The sequence below is a fragment of the Oryctolagus cuniculus genome, chromosome 19 (assembly GCF_051225735.1).
Source record: "Oryctolagus cuniculus isolate XC-2025 breed Fujian yellow rabbit chromosome 19, ASM5122573v1, whole genome shotgun sequence".
NCBI lineage: Eukaryota > Metazoa > Chordata > Mammalia > Lagomorpha > Leporidae > Oryctolagus > Oryctolagus cuniculus.
Window position 1 is genome coordinate 72,073,575 of NC_142885.1, and position 14,895 is coordinate 72,088,469.

Below are 14,895 nucleotides of genomic sequence, written 5' to 3' on the forward strand. Positions count from 1 at the left end.
AGCGAGTGAACTAACAGACGGAAGCTATCTGTCATTCTGCCTTTCAAATAAGTCAGCCTTAAAAAAGATGTTGAAGGGCCAGCACTGTGGTGTAGCAGGTTAAGCCGCTGCTTCAGTGTCGACAACCCATATGGGCACCAGTTTGAGTCCCGGCTGCCCCACTGCTGATCCAGCTCCCTGCTGATGCATCTGGGAAAGCAGTGGAGGATGGCCCAAGTATCGGGCTCCTTGCATCCTGGCCCAGTCCTGGCTGTTATGACCATTTGGGAGGGAACGGCAGATGGGATATCTTGCTCCTTCTCTAACTCTGCCTTTCAAATAAATAAAGAAAATCCTAAAAAGAAAAACCAAACTAAATCTGTATTACAGAAACCACCACCAATGAAATGTTAAAGTGCTAAATTTTGTTGTGTATACCCATAATAAAAGTTATTTTAGGAAGTCTATATACTTTGTGGCACTAAAATATGAATTTCTATTAGTTGCATGTGTCAGGAAGTTCATAAAAATATTTTCATCCATTTGAAAATGTCTGAGCCATTCTTGGGTCACAGGTTTCAGAGCCTTGCTGGGTTTGGCCCGTGTGGTCTGCTGACCCCTGCCGCGTCTTACCGGGCTGTGGTTGCAGCTGGAGCCATGCAGAATCCCACAGCACGTTCACTGCCCGTGTGTGTGATCACTGGGTCTGTCTGCCACGGTGCTGGTTTTCATAGAGATTTGATGATACCTGGTTTTCTGTTCCCTCACCTGTCTATGGATGTCACACTTTTAAAAGGGTTTATTTATTTATTTATTTTAAAAGCAGAGTTAGAGAGAGGGGGAGAGAGAGAGAGAATCTTCCATCCACTGGTTCACTCCCCAAATGGCCTCAACAGCCAAGGCTGCTCCAGGTCAAAGCCAGGAGCCTGGAACTCCATCCGGGTCTTCCCAGTGTGTGGAGGTGGCCCAGGAGCTTGGGCCGTTTTCCACCGCTTTGCCAGGCACCTTAGCAGGGAGTTGGATCAGAAGCAGAGTAGCTGGGATTTGAACCAGTGCTCACGTGGATACCAGTGTCACAGGCGGTGGCTTAACCCGGTGCACCACCACATTTGCTGCTGTCTGGCAGTTTTGTGTTTTCTCTTGGTGACTGTGAGGGATGAACGTCGTTGGGACTGCATTCAGCTTTGTTTCCGGGCAGGTGCAAGCTCGCTGAGTCGGGCAGCTGCTGGCCTCTTCAGCTTTGCTTAACCTTCGCCGAGCCGTACATGCGTAGCTCAGAGAGCCTCCAGAGATTTGAGTAGGGTTTAGATGCAGAATGTAGGGCTCTTTTCCCTTTCGAGTATGACCTTGATCCTTGTCTGGCCCTACGGTGTCCACTTCTGGAGTCATGGTGTGGGTGGTCTTAGTCCAGCTTCAGCAAGGTGGCCGGGACCCTGACAGGAGGAGGTTCTCGGGATGTGGAGAAGGGCTGACGCCATGGAGTGCAGATGTGTGTGCTGATGATAGTTTAGGTGAGGCCGAGCTGATGAAAAAAATGTTGAAAGATTTTCATTTGAGAGGGAGAGAGAGGTCTTCCATGTGCTGGTTCACTCCCCAAATGGCCACAGTGGCTGGGGCTTGTCCAGGCCGAATCCAAGAGCCTGGGGCTCCATCAGCAGGGAGCTGGAGCGGCAGCAGAGCGGCTGGGCCTTGAACCAGTGCTCCAGTGTGCGTGTTGCCACCGCGGGCAGCAGCTCAGCTCACTGCGCCACAGCACCAGCCCTGATGGAAGTTTTTTTGTTTATTTACTTATTTTGTCTGTTTGACAGGCGGAGAGGTAGAGATCTCCGTTGGCTGGTTTGTTCTCCAAATTTCTGCAACAGCCAGGGCTGGGCCAGACTGGAACCAGGAGACAGATTCAGTGTAGGCGTTGACAGAGACCCGAATGCTTGAGCTGTCCACCTGCTGCCTTCCACAGGAGGGTGAAGTCAGACATGGGAGCAGGATTCGGCCCAGGCACTCCAGTCTGTGGTGTGGTCATCTCAGGTGATGTCTTAACTGCTGTGCCAACCCTGCCCCTAAAACTTAAGAATTAGGAAAAAAAATGTAATGCATTCCTGTTCGCTGCTTGGACAGTGGGCTTGAGCCTTTGATTCTGCTTCTTGATGGTCTGGGCATCGTCAGAGTCCAGGGAGCTGCAGCCGTTGAGTGTCCAGACTGTACCCCAGGTGCAGTGCTTGGTCCCTCACACTGGCACACATATGTGCTCACACGTACTCACGTTCACACACGTGAGCGAGCACACGCATACAGAGATATGACCTTATTTGGTTCCAGCCAGTAAATACATAAAAAGATGCTTATCTTGACTAATAATCAAGGAAGTGCAGCTTAAAACAGCACAGAAACATCTTTGCCTACCGGATTGGCAAAGATTAAAACGATTGATAGTGTTTACTGTTGGTGAGGGTTACAGCCATTCTCACGCTGCTGTGAGAGTAGAAGCTGTAACGTTTTTGTAGGGCCACCTGGCAGTACCTGTCAATATTTTCACATGTTAACCCCAAGGCCCCACAATTCCACCCCATAACTTTTTTCTGCAGAAATACTCTTGTTCAGAGATCCATGCCCGGAAGTGTTCACTAAACAGTGGGCAGCAGCGACCCAAGGTCCATTTCAGGGCTTATGAAGCCGTTCGTCTACTGCCATTGCTGCAGGAGCCACGTTCCTGGGTGCCGACCTGGAAAGATGCTACCGACAGGCAGAGGTGCCGGAGGCTGCAATGCCGACAGCACAGTGTGGTTTCATTAACAATTTGTGTTTGTTTGCATGAGTTTAGACCACGGCCTGTGTCCAGTGTCACCTGCATTCCGTATTGGAGCGCCTGTCGGATCCTGCTCCCTGCTGATGTGCCTGGGATGTGCATGATGGCTCTAGTACTTCAGTCCCTGCCACCCGTGTGGAAAACCCAAACGGACTTATGTATTTATCTGAGAGGCAGAGATACACAGAGGGAGGGAGAGACAGAGAGGGAGAGCTTCCATCCGCTGGTTCACTCCCCAGATGGCTGCAGCGGCTGGGCTGGGCCTTGTGGAAGCCAGGAGCCAGGGACAGTCAAGTCTCCCACGCGAGTGCAGGAGCCCAAGGACTTGGACCATCTTCTGCTGCTTTCCCAGGCGCGTTAGCAGGGATCTAGAGTCTAGAGCAGAAGTGAAGCAGCTGGGACTCGAACCTGTGCCCACATGGGATGCTGACATCAGTATTGCAGGCGGCGATTTAACCCACTGTGTTGCAATGCCGGCCCCTCAAATGGAGGTCTTTGCTCCTGGCTTTGGCCTGCCTGGCCTGGTCCTGGCTGTTGTAGCCATTTGGGGAGTGAACCAGTGGATGGAAGAGAACGCTCTCTCTGTCTCTCTGCTCTCTGTCACTCTGCCTTTCAATTCAGTTATTTCATTTAAAAACATTTGCCTGGAGGGACTAGTGCCTCATTGCTCACGGGGACTACCTGTGGACCAAAATAAAAGATGATTCCTATTTAAAACTTTTCCTCCTGTGTCGTTTTTCTTTGATCGAGTGCATTACTTTTATGTTGAAATCAGCTGCAGAAGGAGAATCTGCACCTCTGGTCTTGGAAGAGCTTAGTGAGGGAGCAGGTCCCTGCACTGCCCCGACCCGATCCTGGCTCCTGGGCCCAGCGTCCCAGTGGAGTTTCTTGGGAAGAACGCTGCTTGCCAGTCCGTGGATGTGCCGCTGACATCCATGTTTGGCAGCCTGCAGTGTCACGGGGGATGCAGGTCATTCCACTGCACGATGACCCTGGCTGCAATCAGTGGTGACAGTCACTGCTCAGCATAGCAGCTGTGCGAGGCGCCTGTGGTTTCTTGTGTGGGCGGCCCGTGTCAGCCTGCCCTGCAGGGCTCGGGTCACTGCCTGCTGAGTTATCTCCTGGATCGAGCTGAGGGCCTTGGCCGTGCAGGGATGGCCGCCTCCAGGTGGGGCGTGCCCCCGGGGGCCTGGGCACATGCATGGGGAAGGTGAGTCTGTACTGGGGCTCCCCGGCCAGGGGGCGGAGAGGGAGCTACACCCGTTTCTCACCTCTTCTGGTGTCTGCTGTCCTGACCCTGGGTGCCTCTCAGAGATGGCAGAATGTTCAGTGCATGCTACTGCCTCTAGGCCTGCAGGGTTGAGGGTGCCACTGTGGTCAGAGTGGCCGTGCTCTGGTTGGAGGGAATAGTACTGGGTTTGTCAGGCAGAATCCCAGATCATGGAAGAAACCGCTTCCTTGGTGTCGTGTTGACTTTGTGGGGACACTGGCAAATGGGTCTTCTCGAGATGGATTCGCTGTGACAGCGGCAAGGTGAAGCTGATCCCAGACCCTGGTGGGTGCCAAAGCCCCTGCAAGCCCCCAGGCCTCTGGGGAGCTCCAGGGCAGAAGGGGAGCTGGGAGAATGGAGGTCCCCCCACTTGGAGCTTTGGGTGGGGTTCCAAGGTGGAGAATCGGCTCCACCAGGCTGAGGAAAGGGAGGCGAGGGTTTGCGGAGCGGGAGCACCACCTGGGGTTCTCGGGGTCTGCTCTTTGGAGGATTTTATGGGCCCTGCCGGGATCCTCTTCTCTCCTCCCTGCGCCCGGTCAGTCTTCCTGTGACTCGTGCTGTGCTGGGCCCGTGCTCTGGCCACAGCCTAGCCACAGGAGGTCAACAGTGAGTGTCCTGCCAGGGAATCTTCAAGGAACGTTGCAGGGCCCCCTCCCAAGTGAAGAAAGCAGTGACACCATCCAGAGGCAAGGGTGGCCTCAGGGGTGGGTGCAGGGGACGCAGCCCGGTGGGATCTGTACTTGGCCCGAGGGCGTTCTGTAGGGACAAGGCGTGGCAATGAGCTTTGACTGCCGTGGGCTGCTGGAGGGCAGCGCACGTGCAGGCGGCATCGTTCCCTCTGTGTGTCCACCAGAGATGTGTGTCAGCACCCTTCCTCTAGCCCTGGCCGGCAGCCACCGCCTGCCCCCTTGACGCTACGTGGGGGACACTGGGCTCTGCCTCAGGGGCTGTCTGGGTGGGTTGAGGAAATGGGCAGTGAGCTGGGTGGGGGGGGAGTTTCTGAAAGGAGAGGCGTGAGACAGGCAAGGAGGCGGACAGGTGTGGAGCCGAGCAGCAGGGGTCCTCGCTAGGGAGGCCCCCAGGCTGCTCCTCCTGTCTCTGGGTTCCTCAGGCCTCCATCCTCATCCCTTTCTGCTCTGCCTGGGTCTGCGCCCTTGTCCACCCAGCACCTCTGCCGTGCTGGCCCACGCCCAGCTCTCGCCTGTGTTCCCGAGGGTGCTTCCATAGCAGTCGCCTGCTCTGGCTTCGAGTGAGTGGGGAGGGGCCAGCTGGACGCTCTCCGCACGATTGGGCAGAGCCTGTGTGCCAGTGCAGAGGTCCTGCTTCAGGCCTAGCAGCGTGAGACCATAGCAGCCATCTGGGCCGGACCTCGACCTCAAGACCTTCCATGGCGGAGGTGGGAGACAAGGATGGCCCTGGGCCAGAGTGCACGTCCACAGCAGATGTGTGAGTGTGTGACTGGGGACGGGAGGTGTCAGGAAGTGACTTTCTCGACGTGGCAGACCTTGGCTCGCCCTGCTGCTCCCACAGCCGTCCTGTGCCCTGGTATTGTCTGACCTGCGGTTCAGCCTCCCTGCGGCCCTCCCAATGCATCTGCCAGAACTTGGGAGCCGGGTGGGAAGGGTGTCGCACCTGCCCCAACGACCTGGCCCAGTGTCTATGGTCGGGGGCAGCAGCGACTTGGTAACGCTTGGTCTCTGCCCGAGGAGCCCTGGAGAAGGGGCAGCTTGGGCTCTGCCTGTGGCTTTGCCCCATTTATGAAGATCTGTGATGTCTTCTGCAGGCACAGACGCTAAGGGGTGTGTCCCAGGCCTTGTTCTCAGGAAGCTCACAGGCTCGCGTGGAAGTGGCCGGGAGCCAGGTATCAGGCGAGTCTCTTGTTTCTCTGGGTCTCAGTTTCCTCGTGGCAGGAGGGTCACGACTCCGCTTCTGCCAGCTGCCCGGTGTAGGGGCAGTGTTCTGTGCCAAGGCACAAGAGGGGCACGTGGCTGCGTGGTGGCACCCGGTTGTCCGACGCACTCCTCGGCTGTGTCCCGGCCCAGGTATTCCATGTGGGGTCCTGCCCTTCCGCCAGCCCAGCCCTGTCTAGTCAGAGCTGGTTGAGCGAGGAGCCACCTCGTCCTTGTCCTCAGACCATCTCGCCCTCGGGTTGAGCCTGTTGTGGGGGTTGCCCCATTCTGCAGATGTGGGCGTCCCTCCTCTGCGGGGCCCGAGCAGGCTCTGGGCTGGGAAGGACCTGCTGTGCCTGAGCCTGCTGGGTCCTGGTGCTGCTGCGTGTGCATGTGGGCTGTCTGTCTTGAGGCTGCTCCCATCCCCGCCTTTCCTATGGCTGCTGCAGGAGAGGGGACAGCTCAGCACGGTCTGTCACGCAGTGGCTGCCTGGGCCAGGCCGCAGGCTCTGGGCCGGCGAGGGTGAGGTCTTCCTGATCGGAGGTCTGAGTGGGAGTCCACCCTGTGGGTACCGTGGCTAGCAGCTGGGGCTGGGTGGGGGTGGAGCCATGCCTGTTGCAGGCTCCTTGGAGGTGCGTGCACTGTGGCCTCGTGCATGTCTGCTTCTGTCTCTCCTGCTTATCACTCATCAGGCTTGTATAACCAGACTGGCCCTGCTTCCTGCTTGGGGGATATCGCTGTACCATCTGGAGCTGCAAATGGGGTGATAGGGCCGCAGCAGCTCCCTGCACCCAGGCACTTCCTGACACCCAGACCTTTGACCCCGCCCAGCCTCTGGCTCCCCAGGGATCTCAGGGCCAGGGCCGGCACTTCAGCGCTGAGAGCTTTGCAGGGGTGTGATGGAGAGAGTTTAGGAGGTGCCGTCCATGACACGGACACCCAGTGGTGTCCTCAGCGTGTTCCTGGGGCAGATCTCGGGGATGCGGCTGTTTCAGGCGGCGAGGACGGTGGAGGTTAACCGTGTCCTGGGCGAGGCTTGCTTCTCAGCTTCCCCGTCGGTGAGCCCCGCATGGCTCTTGTGAGAACTGAAGTAGGAAAGGTGTGTGGGTGCAACACCAGAGATCCCAGGACCGATCACCCGTGGCTCCCCCAGGCCTGGCCCTCCTGCAGACGGGCGGGTAGAGGCTGCCGTCTCCAGAGAGGAGCCTCGCAGGCAGCCGTGGGGAGGTGGCTGCTCACTGAGTGCAGGACCTGTCAGGAGACCCCAGTCTGCATCTCACCCACTGCAGTCAGGTACAGTGGCCTTTCTGAGCTTTGGTGTTTGAAATTGTTCATTTGTTTATTATTTTTCTATTTTATTTGGGAGGGTGGGAAGAAGGGGAGAGGGTAGGGGGAGAGAGAGAGAACTCCTATCTGCTTTTTTACGCTCCAGGTGCCCTCAACAGCTGGTGCTGGGCCAGGCCGAAGCCAGGAGCCTGTAGCTCGGTTGGTCTCCTGTGTGGATGCTTGCTGCCTCTCACGGTGCACATTAGCAGGAAGCTGGTGGGATGCAGGGCTGGGCCTTGACTCCAGCCAGTATGCTAGGACATGTGGACATCCCAAATGATGGCTTTTTTATTTTTTGAAAGATGTGTTTATTTATTTGAAAGTCAGAGTTACAGAGAGGCAGAGGCAGAGACAGAGAGAGAGGTCTTCCATCGCTGGTTCACCCCCCAAATGGCTGCAACAGCCAGAGCTGGGCCAATCTGAAACCAGGAGCCAGGAGCTTCCTCCGGGTCTCCCACGCTGGCGCAGGGGCCCAAGGACTTAGGCCATCTTCCACTGCTTTCCCAGGCCACAGCAGAGAGCTGGATCAGAGGTGGAACAGCCGGGACTCGAACCGGCACCCATAAGGAATGCCAGCACTGCAGGCGCGGCTTTACCAGCTACGCCATGGTGCCGGCCCCCCAAATGATGTCTTAACTGCTGTGCCAAGCACCTACCCCGACAGTGCCCAGGTGCCTGTCTCTCACAGAACGTGGTGAGGGTACAGGTTGTGACCCATTCACCCAGAGTGCTCCAGAGGGCAGTCTGAGGGGGTAGGCCTCATGGGGAGTGCCCTACCCAGAGAGGGGTGGCTAGCCCAGGCCTGTCCCCACCCTGAACCTTAGCTCAGTCCCTTGCAGGTTGGAACCTGGTGAGCAAGGCCCCGAGACGATATGGGCACCTGGCTTCTCGTCTGCACCTGCCTGTGTGTCTGTGCCTGCTGGGAGGTCTCTGTCTCAGAGGCAGGAGGAGGTGAGGGCGGGCGCCCCAGTTTGTGTGCATGGGGTGGGGTGGGGAAGCAGGGCTCAGCCTGGATCTCAGTCCCACTGACCCCGGGGCCCCTCACGGACCCTCCCGATGCCTCTCTGGGCCTGCCCTGCCTGCTTGCCAGGGCCCTGACGTCGTCTGTGGTGACTGTCTCATTAGGGTGTGCACGGTCAGACCCTCCCCCACCCACCCCCGGGCTTGGCCCGTACGCCCCCACCGTGGGCTCCCAGCGGTCACTGACCCCGGGGCCGAGGGTTGCAGCTTTCACCTGCCTCAACAACAACATCCTGAGGATCGACTGCCGCGGCTCTGCCCCGGAGCTGGACCAGGGCTGCGGCCCCTGGCTCCTGTTCACCAGGTGGGGAGGAGGCCAGGGCCGCCTTCGGGGCGGGGAGGGGCGTGGCAGCCCCTTGGTGCTGACATCAGCCCTTTCAGCAACCAGGTGCCGGGCAGCAAGCACCGGTGTGTGTTTCGGGGCAGTGCGTGCACCGTGCTGCTGCCACCCACGGAGGTGCTGGTGCCGTCTGACAGCTTCAGCATCACCCTCCACTACTGTGTGTCTGGGAAGGAGCAGGTCCGCCTGGTGGACCAGCAGTACCTGCCCCGGAGAAACGGTGAGCAGCGTGGCCACAGGCCTCGTGGGCCTTCTCAGGCCCGCCTGGCCCAGGGCCGGGGCGAGCTGGGGGTGGGCGCCTGCGTGGCTGTGTGGTTGGTGCAGAGGCGGAGTTTTGGCACGGGATGAACCGCAGGGCGTCCAGTCAGGGCAGGGACTGGGATCGGAGCCTTGTCTGCCTCCCTCGGGGATAGCAGGAAGGCTGCACCGTGCCACACGGTCGTGAAGGAAGGGGTGCGAGATGCAGGAGGCCCTGTGCAGCTGTTGTCCCTGAGGCTCCCCTGGAGCAGACTGCTCTGAGGCCTCTGGCTTGAGAGGGCATCGGCCGCGCTGAGGCGTGACCGCGGCACGCCCTGAGCCATGGGTTCTGCATCACAAGGCCTCCCCCTGTTCCAGTGAAGCTGGACCCGCCCTCTGACCTGCAGAGCAACATCAGCTCCGGCTCCTGTGTCCTGACCTGGAGCGTCAGCCTTGCGTTGGAGCCACTGACCACACTTCTCAGCTACGAGCTGGCTTTCAAGAGGCAGGAAGAAGCCTGGGAGGTAACTGGCTGGCTTCCCCTGGCGCCTTCTGTCCTGGGAGCAGCAGCCCGGGGTAGGCTTCCTGTCCTTCATGGGAGAGTGCCAACGTGGAGCGATGAGGAGGGAGATCAGAGCCAGGTGTGTGTGTGTGCACTGGTGTGTCTGCACGCACATGCATGTGCTCGTGTGTACGTCTGGATGCGTGTGCACACAGAGCGCTTCTGTGGGTCTGTGTGAGTGTGTGACTAGTGAGTGTGGCTGTGTCTGTGTGTGAAGGAATGTGAGTGTGAATGTGTCTGTGTGTGCCCACGTGTTTGATCTCAAGGGCTGGTGGGCCTAGCACCACCCTCAGCACCTGCTAACTGCCTCCAACCCACAGGGGGCCCAGCACAAGGACCGCATTGTTGGGGTGACCAGGATCACCCTTGAAGCCATCGAGTTGGAGCCCGGCTCCACCTACGAGGCCAGGCTGCGGGTGCAGATGGCCACACTGGAGGATGACACGGAGGAGGAGCGCTACGAGGGCCAGTGGAGCGAGTGGAGCCAGCCGGTGTGCTTCCGCCCTCCCCAGAGATGGGGTGGGTGCTGCCCTCCAGAGTCTGTCCAGGTTCCCTCTCTGCCTATCCACCCCCTGCACCCTGCCAAACCCCCTCCCTCGGGCAGTCCTGCCCCGCTGACCCCTCGCCTGGAGGTCAGAGGTATGCACAGAGGAGCGGATGCCCTGGGTTTCCCGAGAGCCTTTGCTTTGCGGCATAGTTTAGAGGGCATGTGGTCCAGGGCTGCTGGAGGCCAGACATGACCCAGTCACCTGGGTGGGGGCTGTGCTCACCCCCGGCTGAATGGCAGATGAGGAGAGGAGGCCTGGCTGCGACTCACCCCAGTGCAGTGCTGGCCCAGTGCAGTAACAGGGACTCTGGCTGTGGGGGTTTGGAGACAATATCCTGGCAAGGAGGCTGCTCACAGCCCTGAGCCCTTCTGCCCACAGGTTCCCTGATCCCACCCTGGGGGCAGCTGGACAGCACCCTTGTTGCTGTGTCCATCTTTATCCTCCTGAGTGGCCTCATCTACCTTCTGTTCAAGCTGTCACCCAGGTAAGTAGGTCGTGTGTGTGTATGTGTGCGTGTGTGTGGGTGGTGAGTCAGGCATCGAGGGCCGCCCCTTCCCACCTCTCACTGGCTGATCCTGGATTAGGTAGGGTTTTCAAGTCTCCACCCAGGGTTAGTGGTGAGGGGTTCCATGTCCCTGGAGAAGAGAGGGGAAGCAGTTCTGTGGTAAGGCCTGAAGATGGCGTTGGATTGGCCCTGCCCAGCCAAGGTGTGACTCAGTCCCCTGTCTTTGGGGAGCTGGCTGGCTTGCTCATTTGTTCACACGTTCTAGGAAAATGCAGTTTTGGGTTCTATTGTGCACAGAACCCTGTTTTCAGCCCTAATGGACGCCCCAGAGACTGAGACAGGAGTCCCCTTGAGTAAGCCATCAAGTCTGAATGTGTGTCAAGTTACCGGGGGCACAGGGCCCCTGTCCTGAGTGGGTCCTGGAGAAGACTGGCCAGGGTTGAGTGTAACAGAGCACAAGAGGCCATGGACAGATGGGGGTGGGGTGGGGGAAGGGGCACTTGGTGGGGCCAGGCCTGGGAGCCAAGGAGAGCCTTGGGAGCATTCCCCTTGGAGGCAGCCCCTGCTCGGGTCCCCATTGGTTCTGCCTCCTCTGGCCTCAGGGTAAAGAGAAGCTTCCACCAGGACGTGCCCACCCCAGCTGTGTTCTTCCAGCCCCTCTACAGTGTGCACAACGGGAACTTCCAGGTATGTGTGGGCCCCGCTGCAGGTGTGGGTGCAGGTGTGGCTCAGAGGTGTGGCCTGCCCAGGATGCACACTTAGGGGAAGGGTGGGGGCAAGCCTGGGAGCTTTTTTCAGAGCTTCGGGCCTTTATATATGTGTACATGTTTATATTTACAGTGGCTTTCAATTTCACACACTGTCTCAACTGGGCAAAGATTAGCTTCTTCTTTCCTTGCTGATTTCTTTCTTGTTCTCCTGTCTCCGTCCCATTGTTGTCTTCATGACGGCTCTGCTCTGCTTTTCCATCCAGGGAAGTCCTTGCTGCAGGGAGCAAACGCTGGGGACGGTCTCGTCCCTCCTCTCCCTCCCCTTCCCCTCCTTTTTTTCTAAAAGGCTTATTTATTGATTTGAAATGCAAAGTTAGAGAGAGGGAGAGAGAGGGATAGAGAAGGAGAGAGAGGGGGAGAGAAGGAGAGAGAGGGAGAGAGAGGGGGAGAGAAGGAGAGAGAGGGGGAGAGAGGGAGAGAGAGGGGGAGAGAAGGGGAGAGAGGGGGAGAGAGGCGGAGAGGGAGAGGGGGAGAGAGAGAGAGAGAGGTCTTCCACCCACTGGTTCACTCCCCAAAGTGGAGCAGCTGGGACTCAAACTGGCGCCCATATGGGATGCCGGCACTGCAGATGGCAGCTTTACCTGCTACACCACAGGGCCGGCCCCTTGTCCCTTCTTTCTTCCTCTCCGTCATCCTCCAAGTGCGTCTGTGAGAAGGGCCTCTGGGAATGTGCTGCCCTTGGGGCTCTGGCTGGCTCCTGGACTCCTGCTGTCCGGGCCACTGCATGGTCCTTGGTCCCTTCTGCCTCCCCCCAGGTAGTTCTCTGGCATCAAGGCCCACAAGTAGACTCTGCATTTCCCCCTGTGCAGGGTCTGTTGGACTCCCACAGGCCACACACAGTCATCGCAATGCAGTGCACATGGGAGACGTCAGACCGTGTGCACCAAGCACTGTTCCCCTCTTGGGCTGAGATGAAGGCTCCACTGGGCACTCTCTGCTCTGCCTTCTCAGGTTCCTCACTGAGGACAAAGGAAAGGAAGTGGCCTGGACATTTCCCCAGGATCTGGGCCACGCTGACCCTGCTCTTCCCCAGGATTCCCTGCACCCTGTGTGGGAAGGGATGTCTCCTTCCCCTGTGTCTCCAGAAAATCCTTGTATCTCTTAATGGGAAGCCTAGGCTTCAAGACAAAGGCAACGTGGAGCTTAGCACTGAGGATTGGTCCACGGTGCAGGGCAGCGAGCCAAGGCTGAGCAGGGCGAGACTCTGAGTGGCCTCTGGCCTGTGTCACTCAGCTGCAGGAACCTGGTCTTCTCTACAGAGCTGTGGCATTGCCAGGGCTTAGTCAGACCTTCAGGGCTGGCCTGCTATGGACTGGCTTTCCCAGGAGCAGTGCAGTGAGGAGGGGTGGGAGCAGTGCAGTGAGGAGGGGTGGGAGCAGTGCAGTGAGGAGGGGTGGGGTACAGGGAGCGTCAGTGGACTGGCTTTCCCAGGAGCAGTGCAGGGAGGAGGGGTGGGGTACCGGGAGCGTCTGTGGACTGGCTTTCTCAGGAGCAGTGCAGGGAGGAGGGGTGGGGTACCGGGAGCGTCTGTGGACTGGCTTTCCCAGGAGCAGTGCAGTGAGGAGGGGTGAGGTACCGGGAGCGTCTGTGGACTGGCTTTCCCAGGAGCAGTGCAGTGAGGAGGGGTGGGGTACAGGGAGCCTCTGTGGACTGGCTTTCCCAGAAGCAGTGCAGTGAGGAGGGGTGGGGTACTGGGAGCGTCTGTGGACTGGCTTTCCCAGGGGCAGTGCAGTGAGGAGGGGTGAGGTACCGGGAGCGTCTGTGGACTGGCTTTCCCAGGAGCAGTGCAGTGAGGAGGGGTGGGGTACAGGGAGTGTCTGTGGACTGGCTTTCCCAGGAGCAGTGCAGTGAGGAGGGGTGGGGTACTAGGAGCGTCTGGTGGAGGCTCCTGGTCCCACTGAGTAACCAGCCTCCTTTCAGGGGCGGGGCCTTCTGTAGCCTCTCAGAAGTGTCAGGGCTGCTGGCCTTAGCCCAGTCCTTTGACAGGTGTCTGCTGACTGCAGGATTTGGGGTGGGGATGACTAGGTCTGCATGTGCTGGCAGGGTTTGCTCTGTCCTCAGCACCAGGCACTACTTGTACTCTCCCTCTGGATCCTGTGAGCATCAGGCCCAGCTGGGGGAGCAGTGAGGGGCTTGAAAGGACTCGGGTCCCATAGGGAAGACAGAATGTTCCAGCACAGGCCCTGATTGGCCTCTGGGTGTGGCTGTCAGGAGAGCTTCCTGCAGGGGGAGGGAGGCTGGGCCGGCTGTGCAGGAGGCCCCTGCTCCCGGTTGAATGTGTCCCAGAGCCCTTTCCTTCTCCTGTGCTCTGTTCCAGACCTGGACAGGAGCCCACAGACCAGGCCTGCAGCTGAGCCCGGATGGTGTCCACACGCTACCAGGAGCCTCAGAGTCCAGTGACTGGGAGACCATCACTCCGCTCACATACAGCCCGATGCACCCACGGGAGTCTGTGGGCCTGCAGAGGAAGGAAGGCACTGGCATGGGCCTCCCAGGGGCCCCAGGCTCAGAGGTGCCGCCAGCAGGGTGTGTGGAGTGGAAGGCACAGCCACCTGTGTATCTGCCACAGGAGGACTGGGCTCCCATGGCCCCCACTGGGCTGGCTGCCTCAGACCTAGAGGACAGGAGCAAGTACTGTGTTTTGGGCTTCTATGGAGGTTGCTATCCCACAGCCCTCCCAGGAAACACACAGAGCTCGGAGCCTGTTCCAGCTGCGGCCCGTGGCCTTTCCTGTGACCCACAGGGCTCAGATCTCCAGCCAAGGGACGCCTATGTGGCAGTTGGTCAGAATGAGGGGCAAGACCAGGGCACAGGGACAGCAGGAGCACCTTTGGGGCATTGTGCTCCCTGCTTTCTTCGGGAGGCCGTGGCTCAGCCCTGAAAGTTATGGAGTCCGGACTGCCAGCTGCATCCTGTCTTTGTTGATGGAAATGGCTTAGGTCTCTGGAGCTGACCCCTGATCAGCACTGGGTCTCCTGAGGAGGGCACCTGTGCTGTGTCAGAGGCCCTGTCTGGATGGAGGCAGGAGCTGCCCCTCACCCCTCTGCCCAGCTCCTGTGGGGAGGGCCTCCCCCTCAGCATCTTGACAACCACCCTCCCTCCTTCTGGCCTTGCACCTGGCCTCTCTGGTAAGACGGGTGTGCCCCCCCCCCCAGCCTGTTCTGTCCTCACCCTGGGTGGGCCAGCCTGGACTCTGAGGTCAGTGAGATGCCCCGACAGGTGGAGCTGCTTCTCTCTGCCTTCCTGAGACTGTAAGGGGCATTGTGGCTGCTCTGAAGGCTGGGAGGGGCTGGTCCTGATTTCCTGGGCTCTGACGACAGCAGGATGGAGGCTCAGTGACCAGCTCCAGGGAAGTCGGCCCCTCACGATGCTGAGACAGGATGCAACTGGCAGTCCGGACTCTATAACTTTCAGGGCTGACCCACGGCCTCCCAAAGAAAGCAGGGAGCACAACGCCCCAAAGGTGCTCCTGCTGTCCCTGTGCCAGTGCTCCTGGGCTGTCAGAGCTGCAGGTCCCCACCTGGCAGCAGCGGTGGCCTGGGAGGTGGCCACTCCAGGAAGTGGTCTGGGAGAGTGGCCGATGGAGGAGCATGCACCTGATGTTTTCCTAGGGCTACCATTGCCGAGTACCACAAACTGGGTGGC

The 14,895-nt window shown here is 59.0% G+C and overlaps 1 protein-coding gene and 1 long non-coding RNA gene across 2 annotated transcripts; both read left to right on the top strand.

Moving 5' to 3' along the window:
- Positions 1–1,787: 1,787 nt before the first annotated feature.
- Positions 1,788–3,499, top strand: LOC138846946 (uncharacterized). The gene is made up of 2 exons (XR_011384489.2): positions 1,788–2,004; positions 2,798–3,499. It is a non-coding gene; the product is annotated as an uncharacterized LOC138846946 (long non-coding RNA).
- A 3,599-nt stretch (positions 3,500–7,098) lies between these two features.
- LOC100356855 (interleukin-9 receptor) lies at positions 7,099–14,335 on the top strand. Its single transcript, XM_051842138.3, is given in 10 exon segments — positions 7,099–7,235; positions 8,108–8,219; positions 8,394–8,592; positions 8,670–8,848; positions 9,244–9,389; positions 9,748–9,946; positions 10,354–10,459; positions 11,083–11,167; positions 13,568–13,951; positions 13,953–14,335. Coding segments are annotated over 9 exon segments (1,614 nt in total). The 5' UTR covers positions 7,099–7,235; positions 8,108–8,140; the 3' UTR covers positions 14,190–14,335.
- The last annotated feature ends 560 nt before the right edge of the window (positions 14,336–14,895 follow it).